This window comes from Centruroides vittatus, unplaced genomic scaffold, assembly GCF_030686945.1.
Source record: "Centruroides vittatus isolate TY-2023 unplaced genomic scaffold, ASM3068694v2 contig_738, whole genome shotgun sequence".
In the NCBI taxonomy this organism is placed as follows: Eukaryota; Metazoa; Arthropoda; class Arachnida; order Scorpiones; family Buthidae; genus Centruroides; species Centruroides vittatus.
In genome coordinates this window covers 1,538,364-1,547,994 of record NW_027122474.1, presented here as the reverse complement: position 1 = coordinate 1,547,994, position 9,631 = coordinate 1,538,364, and the positions used below count along the sequence as shown (strand labels likewise).

At 29.3% G+C, this 9,631-nt stretch overlaps 1 protein-coding gene across 1 annotated transcript; it reads left to right on the top strand.

Moving 5' to 3' along the window:
• The first annotated feature begins 208 nt into the window (after positions 1–208).
• Positions 209–7,865, top strand: LOC136980978 (carbonic anhydrase-like). The gene is made up of 7 exons (XM_067277178.1): positions 209–366; positions 4,972–5,031; positions 5,845–6,012; positions 6,110–6,258; positions 6,350–6,439; positions 6,605–6,832; positions 6,911–7,865. Exons 1-7 carry the CDS (start codon positions 312–314, stop codon positions 7,196–7,198), a joined length of 1,038 nt encoding a protein of 345 aa, XP_067133279.1. The 5' UTR covers positions 209–311; the 3' UTR covers positions 7,199–7,865.
• The last annotated feature ends 1,766 nt before the right edge of the window (positions 7,866–9,631 follow it).

Here is a 9,631-nt window from a genome sequence, read left to right as displayed (position 1 = left end):
GGGAAAAATTAAATATATAACATATTAATTATTATAAATAAATAAATTTATAAAATAGAATTAAAATTAAAATTTCTCGTCGTAGAAAAGACAAAAGTTAACGTTGTTTGGCAAGAAGCAAATTTCCAAGAGAAACAGTAGTGACGTCAGTATAAAAGCGAAGCCGCTCGACCAATAAGAATTATCGGACGACGTGACGAAAACTTAGTAAGTCATATAAATGGGTAGACACATTTAGATGATAGACTTTCTATGTGTCACTGCAGGAATTTAACAGTATCGACATAGGAAAAATCCCATTTAGGAATTGAATGCATTGGAAAGAAGCGTTAATAACCACCTTCCTGATCACCTGCTGGACAGCGGGTAAGTAAAAATAAAAAAAATATATACAAAGAAAAAATTCATCATCGTCCTCATCATCTTCATTCAATTATCAGCTTCCTGATTATCCCTTTTTATAACAAATAATTACATCGTTACGGGTCGGAAAAGGGAAGCGTGTGTTACGATTTACATCGTAAAATGCGCTCTTGTATAGGTGTTGTATTTAATTAATGGGATGATGTTACGTTTCTGTGTTGCACGTTGCACTTTCTCTCTAAGCTCTCTTCCTATCCCTGCAACGTTCCTTAATTCTAAAAATATATTTTATAAATTTCTCCAGCAGTGATTCTATTCAATGTAGATTATCAACTAGAGTAACCTTGATTAACTTACGTAGTCTTTCGTATAGTTATAACTTGTATTATTACTATCTTTTATAAGGTTAAATGCTCTTTCTAAGTTCAATTTTACTTGTAGATTATAACGCTTTAGTCGATTAATTTTTATTACGTTTTTATATTAAATTTTATCGAATTTTTCGGTCGTTGAACAGAAATTATTACTCGATGCATTACGCTTCCTTCTGCAATAGAAATAAGATTTTTGTTACGTTTTAAGTTGATTTTTTAAAATATTTTTATTTAAAGTTACTAGTTTTACAAGTAAATTTACTAATATTGCACGCTGTCTTCGTTAAACTGGTGTCATTCTTTGCTGAAATTATCATTTATCCATTATTCAATTAGATAGGGAATTTATATATATATATATATTTAAAATCTCTTAGCTAAAGTTACGTCTTAGAAACGAACTGCTTTACAATTTGTTCGTTTAAATACTTTATTATTATTATTTTTTGTGTGTAAATCTGGTATAAAAAAAAAAAACAGATTGGAAAATTATGGTAAACGATGCCATTCTCTTGGAAGTAGTTGGAATTTGATCTCGACTTATGACGACATCATTTTTCCCTCTTCCGATTGCATCGACACACTCTTTGTTGCCTTAAGCAGCTGTGACTAGTACATCTATTCCTGAGCTTCCTTGCTATTTGATCTGGAGACGAGTTTGGATGTGGATCAGAATTTACATCTAAGTCTAGTTAGTAGCAGACGGGAAACATTCGAATGGTAACACCATATAAAAACTAACAGGATGCTACAAATATAATTCGTACAAGCAATAAATTTAATCCTTTTATTAATTTTACAGAATCGTTCCCTTCTATATTAAGCTTTAAAATAACTTGTTGCTATAGAGGCGTTAAGTAAAATGTTTCTATAGTAACGTTACCATTTTGTAAGTTATCTAACAGAAGATGATGTTCGGAATATACCGATTATCAGACGATTTATCCTTGACACTGATGCCATAAAATAAACCATTAGTTTTTTTTCTTTTCACGTGTATATATAGGAATATATACAGATCGGAAGTCTGCAGTCATTAATTTTATAGTAAAACACGTCATAAATTTACTTTGACAACATTCCCATAGATACATCTATTGTTAGAAAACAAAAATTGTAGAGTCATACCTCTCGACGCGATTCTGCACTTTGCACAAGAATGCGAATTTTAAAATAGAACGTCCAGATTTCCCTTGGATTTTTATTTTATCATTTAGACTGCTCGATTTTTGTTTTCTATGCCGCATTGTTGCTATAATTAGCGCAATTGTTCCTACTTCTTTCGAGCTTTTAATTACTATTCCCCCCCTCTTCACAGATAAGGAAAAAAAATGTTACAAATTCCTCTTTAATTTTTTAAGGAAGCTATAAAACAAAGTATAGTTTTAATATCAATAAATTCCTTAATATTAAAAAATAAAATAAGTTTTTAAGAAAATACATTTCCTCTTACGAACAATGAAATTCCCACGTTACCTTATTATATAATCTTTTATAGCTTTTAGTATTTATTTATTTAAAATAGAATATATTAATTATAATATTTTAAAAATAAAATAAATAATTAAGGATCTTTTTATACTTAAGAGAATAAGTTAGAAAACAAAAATGTAGTAATGATGACAATAGACAGCTTCGAGTTGTCTCTTTGTAATGTTAAAAATAGACGTTTACTGTACCTTTTTAACGTATTGGAATTTGTCCCTTTTGAGTTTTGCCCCCTCCAAAGTAAGAAGTTTATCGATTTTTAAACAAAAATTTAACTTAAATTTAAAGTTTTTTTAAATAGCTCGAACACACTAAAAATAAATCTTTAACATTTATGATGCTGTAATTCTTTAATAAATTAATTTATCACCTTTTCACGCTGTTGACAGCGGTTATGCAACGAGATCTAGGGAAATTCTGTAAAGTTATGTATATAACCTGGGCGTAGGTGTTTGTAAAATTTGATTATTCATTGTAGATTAACACGTATAAGAATTGAAATCCGTAAAATCCTGTAAACAGATTTTAAACCCGAAGTGAGTGAAAGAAAAGAAAAGAAAAAAAAAGATCACCCGTTTCTAAATTTAACGTCTGACAATTATTCAAGAAGACTTACTGCTATTATATAATAGTTTCTAGCCAAAATAACCAGATAAATGAATATCTACTTTGTTTTATAGATTATTAAAATAAAAAAAAGCATTAAAATAATGTAAACAAACCTCTCCGGTAGTCATTTATAAATTGATTTTAAACTAGGAAACGACGAGGGATGTTCTTTATTGACGTAAATAAAATGGGAAGATTATGCAAATTCGACGAAAGGAATTTTCGATAATGCTAAAAATTTCCATTTATATTACTTTTTTACATGTTAAAGAATGGGATAATACGAATCAAAATAAACCTTTATTTTCAATCTGATATATGCAAAGAACCCAAGACATTTTCCAAATTGGAGACGGTGTTTAAACAATTAATTATAATTATAATTAAAAAAAAAATACTTTGTCCTAATTAAGTTAACGCTTTATTCTATTTGTAGAAAACTATATTTAATTCTAGGTAAGTCCATTAAACATTCAACATTTTCTTTAAGATGCCAGCTTTATTTCTAGAATGCTGGGATGAGTATTAATTTCTACATAAAATGATACTAAAATTCATCGATTGTCTGGATGAAAGAAGATCTAAAAATTATCATCAATAATTTTTTTTCCTTGTTTAACTTATAAAACAGTATCACTTTCATTATCTCGATAGACTAAAACAGGATTTAAATTTCACCGAACTGGATTTTTTCTCACCAATATCCGGTATACGTGTTAGAGCCAATACTCTATATACGACACTAGTTTAACGTTAAAAATTCTTTAATATCACTCAACAATTGTCATGTTATCGAATGAAAAGCTGCCTAATTGAAATATTAACAAATTTATAGCGTACGAAGGACGTTTATTGTTTTATTTCGCCAATAAAATCCCTTTTTTTTTTCTCCTGTCATTGTAAATCTTACCGAGTCGGTTTTTACTTCATTCTATGAATAAAACGTTACTTAATCTCATAATTTTCAATGTTCCATCAACGAATTTAAGTATCTGTTTACTTATAAATTAGAGAAGATGGATGAGTTGATGAGGAGGAAGAAGAAAAAAAGAAAAAGAAAAAAAAAACAATGTTTTGTGGTGAAGGGGAGACGAGAAGTTTCTCATATCATTCATTTTATTCTCCATTTTTTTTTCCCCCTTACGAAGTGTAAAAATATCCTTTCAGACTTACACAATTTTTGTGTATTTCACAATACTAAACCGTAAATACAAATAATGTTTAACAATTGTTTTAAAAAAACTATTGATATAACAAAAAGTCCTTCACGCTCTGTAATTTTGCGGTAAAATATATATTTTTAATTAATATAAATTTAATTTTCTGTAATATTATTATTATATAAATAAAACTAGAAACCTTGAGATATCATAAACTAATTTTGAAGTCAAGTTCTTGACCTTTTTCCTCTAGAGAATTTGATAAAATACTTTTCAGTAATGGAAATATTTAACAAGGTTAATATCTTATAATTTTTTTTTTTTTTTCATATTTTTAAGAAAAAATTTTAAAGATTTTTAAACGTTAAATCTTACGACATTAGTAAATACTTTTTCTTATCCTACTTCTAATTTGGTGAGAGTCATGATTCTTGAATATTGATGACTCATATTCTTTGCTTAATCTCATTAATTCGATTTCCTACGGGGTAAACATAGAAATAGAATTAATTAATAAAATTAAATTTGAATGTTTAAATATAATTATCTAGCGATTGCTAAACACATTTACATAGCGACATTCTTCGTTTTCAATTAAATTACAAGCACGAGCGATTTTTAAACACCCTCTTCGATTAGCTGGGGACAAATTGCATTTTCTTCAGATTCATACGAAGAGATGACGAGACGAATATTGCCCCCTTTTTTTTTTCTTTAAATAATAATTAATTGAACGACGATAATGATTAGCCTAAATAAAGGTCATCAAGATGTTACAAACGGAGAGATCCACGTGCAGTCACCCCCCATCGTAGATTACGTCAAGCAGGGGGCCGAATTCTTGTGATTTTTTTCGATCCCCCCTGCACTTAAGAAGGTCATAAATAAACACAGTTAAATAAGATAATTTACTTGAGTTTTAAAGAATAATATTTATTAAATATATAATTTAATAATTGCTTTATTTTGTTTTATAGGGATCGAAGGTGGTAAAGCTAAGGGACATGATCACGATTGGGGTTACTCTGGAAAAATGGGTAAGTTTGGTGTATTAAACACCGTGAGAAAATATTTTATATAGTAAACTAGCTGCTCTTGAACTTCTAAAATAATAAATTAAGTCGGCACTTACTATCAGGTCGTATTATTTTTTTTTAAACTCGTTTTTAAACTGACACAAGCTGACATTCAATACACCTTCACATATCCTTGTAACTTATGCTAAATTAAATTTTTGTTTATAAAAATTTGTCGCGTTTAGTAATGAATTTTATCTCAAATCTATTTTTCTGGTTGATTCTTTTTTTTTTAATTATTATTTCTATTTAATTAAAAAATGCCGACTTTCCTGTAATGTTGTTATTACAGTAACAAGCACCAAAAGTAAAATGAAACCTTTTTACACAATAGCATAAACCTATAATTAAGCTAGTTTTATGAGAAAATAAATTAAATTTATAAGAGAAAATTTGCTAAAATATACAAGTGAAAATTCGATTTAGCATCAACATTTGACCGCCTATAAAACTACATTAAATCGAGTATTGCGCTAAACCGAAGTATCTCAATTAATAAGAACGAAGTTTATACACAAATTTGAGTTTTGGGAATTTGAAAAATCACGTAATTTATTAATAAAAATGCAAAACGTACAGATAATGACGTGTCTTCCATTTTAATAATACGTAGAAGATCGTCGTACGAGTATTAATTGGCGCTTTACGAGGATGGGGTTAAATCGAAATTTGACTGTATTAAAAACATTCCCATTTTCTTAAGATTTTTACATTTTTCTCGTTAAAAAATATGGAAAATTTTCTGTTTTCTGGAGCGTACATTTCTTCCCTTAGGTCCAGAAAATTGGGATGACGATTATCCTACCTGTGGCGGTAACAGGCAATCTCCTATTGACATAGACGTCGATCAGGTGAAGAAAGACGAAAATCTCAAATTAATTAAATTTTTCGGCTACGAAACGCATATAAAAGATGCTATCTTAGAAAATAATGGACATACAGGTGAGTGGTTAAGTGGTTATTTACAAGGTCATTCGGCTTTTATTTAAATTTATAACTTTAATTGAGTTTTTATTTTATTTATTTAATTTTTTTTTAGCACAACTAACGTTAAAAAATCCGGTACAGTCGATTTCTGGTGGAGGTTTGAATGGTACATACAAATTTTTGCAACTTCACTTCCATTGGGGTCAAAAGAATGATGAAGGATCAGAGCACACTATAGAAGGAAGTGATTATCCTTTAGAGGTAAATTAATATAATTCTGAGTCTATATTGTATAGATATATTATACTATTTATTAATTAATAACATAATGAGGTTATTTTCTAATTTCCAGATGCATTTAGTGCATTATAACAGTCGCTACAAGCCGGAGGTTGCAATTATGAAACCAGATGGTTTAGCAGTATTGGGAGTATTGTTCGAAGTAAGTTTGATAAAACATTAATAACTTATTTAAAATTTACTTGTAAATTTTTGTATAATTCGTTGATAAACGAGGCGCACTCCCCTTCTCATCGCACTTCAATATGTCCGCCAAAAGACGGTACAGATTCGTTAATTGTAATTATTACTTTTTGTTGTTTTAAAGTTGAGCAAGGAAGATAATAAAGAATTAGCATCTGTTATCGATACGTTGGATGATATTATTCCAGAAGGATCTTCGGCGGAAGTGAAAGAATCGTTTGATCTCGACGATTTGCTTCCAGATGATACTTTACCATATTACAGATACGAAGGATCTTTAACTACTCCTCCTTGCTACGAATCCGTAATTTGGACAGTTTTTAAACATACGCAAACAATTAGCGAAAGACAGGTAAAATTCTCGAATAAGAAACTATATTAATTTTATATATTTTTAAAAGCTTTCTAACTTACTTTTTACATTCGAAAGCTCGAGCAATTCCGTGCCTTGAAAGAAAAATCGGATGGTGATGACGACGATCAGCTCGAAGATAACTTTAGACCAACTCAAAAATTACACGGAAGAGTAGTGAAGATTTCATCAGACACGGGTGACGAACCGGATAAAGACGAAGACGAAGGTCACGACCACGATGATGACGATGATGACAACGACGACGACGACGATGATGATGATAAGAACGCCGCTAGTCAAATAATTCCATCACTTCTTTTCGTTTTAACAACTGCATTCGAAGCTTACAATGCTATTTTCTAATCGTACAAATAGAATTTAGCATTATTTTGCATTAGTAAAGTGCCATATAACACAAAAAAAACTGTGGAACTGTTTGAAGTCCCCTAATCGTGAAAACACTTTGAAAGATTCTTAAAACATATATATATATATATATATATTTTAAAATATAATATATAAAAGGTATTAAAAATTCCGTCATAATCTATTAAAAAATTATAAATAAACCAAAAAATATAAGAATTTATTTACTGACTTTTGCAATTTTTTTTTTTTTTGTAAAGAATTTTGAAGATTTACTTTTTGATTCCAGAAGGGTCGATGTAAATTTATCTAATTTCTTTCTTTTTTATAAAGGAATCGGATCCGAATTTCTGTAAATAAAAGGAATTTTTTTCTTTCTGATAATGTTTTAAATGTACAGTACAATGTTACGTCTTTGAAGTTAGTCGAGTTTATAGTACAGTGGAAATTAGATATTGTATGGTATAAATCACTACTAGTGCAGAAATAGCAGCTACAGAGAGAATTTTTTGCACATGGTCGACGTACAGTACTTAGAAATCATCTCTCTCTTAGATTGTAAAATCTCAGAAAATGTATTAATTTTCTTATACAGAAAAACTCACATTCGAATCTCAGTTGTATTCTTAAAAATTGTTAAAATAAATAGTTTTAAAAAATGAAATTCTTTGTCTTTGTTTCAAGAATAATAAAACTCTGGAATTTAAACTTCGAATAAATCATGACTTTAATAGAATTTTTGGTTAATGTAACCCTTGGTGCCAAGATGGCGGCTCGTCTCTGATTCCAGCAAGAAAACAGTGGGACGCACGTTCTAACCTAACCTAACCTATTCTAATAATTTGGTTGCTAATAATTATGGTAATTTATTAGAATAGGTCAGGTTAGGTTAGAACGTGCGTCCCACTGTTTCCTTGCTGGAATCAGAGACGAGCCGCCATCTTGGCACCAAGGGTTACAATAACCGAATTGTTAGTAATTTGATAATATTTTCTTTGAATATTCAACAAAATTGTTGTTTAATTAATACAGAAAAAGTAAATAATAGTTCATTATACTGTACACAGTCATACTTTATGTTAAAGTTTAGCAAAATTTTGCCTTAAACTTTTGGAAATTTGTAAGTTTTGTCCTAAATTTTTTAATTGTTTTGTTTTGAAAAATGTAGAAAATGTATTGTAGAAGTGAAAATGTAGAAGATTCATTTAAAGTCATGGTCAAATCTGTAGAGTTAACGAACCTAAAAGAACTTAAAGCTAAATATTATACTGTATATATCTATGACATAAAACAATAAAATGAATTTAGAATTGTGTTATTTAATATATATTTAAGAGCTATACATTAAAGCAATAATTTGATTTAATCTATATAAAAAAATGACTGACACGACTATGGATTGTACAACTTAAAATGACACTTTAAAGTAATAGTTATTACATTTCATTCCCACTTTCAGTGATAACGACAGATCTTATCCCTATTTTTCTCTGTTTTTTTCTTTCTTTAAGTATAAAATATAGAAATTTCTTATCATAAAATATATGAGAAGTTCGCCCAGCATCGGACACATATTACAAGTTATTTGTGTGCTGAATATTCGAATAATTAGAATTTTTCATTATATTTCTTGCTAAAACGATACAAGTCTTTGTTTATTATTTTTCAAAAAGAAAACACAATGAAGTTACAAAACATCAAATTCTTAAGGCATACAAAATTTACATGCATAGATGCCATGTGTAAAAAGTCTATAGATCATTCTTTTTGGTCCCCATATTAACATTATTGACACTAAAAGAGAAAAATAAAAGCTACTGATGTAGATTTTTCTTAATTAACAATGTATTTTGTCCTTGTCCGGTACTGGGTGAATCGGTACTGTCTGGTACTGGGAAACTAACGTGTTATTTGTTCTCATTCCTTAGTAACACTTTTTATTATACTTGTGTACAGTACGTCATATAATAAGAGATGTAATAACTGTAATAAAAGTTTGATTTACTCACCCGAAAAGCCGGCACAAAAGCCAAAACTTTAAACAGTACACGGATGCAACACTTTCATACACAAATTTCTTCTTCGCGACTCGCTGACAAGTCAAAACTTGTCGATTTTCGTGTCTTACATAAACGGTTATGTATTAATACGTATCTGTAATGAAAAGGGTACGGATAGAACTACTTTATGAAATTGATGGAATGAAACTTTATTTTATATGAGAGTCCTTATATTAGCATTCACATGTCGACATGCGCGTAAAACTGCAGATTATTACGTACTGTACCGGTACGTACGTATTAAATGACACACTGACATTGAACATAGTTTCTCTGCATTTGTTGAGTAGATCTTACTTTAGTATGGCAATCGGTCAAAAAAATGACCCCCAAGATTTTTACATTTTTGAGCTCAGAACACCTTGAAACG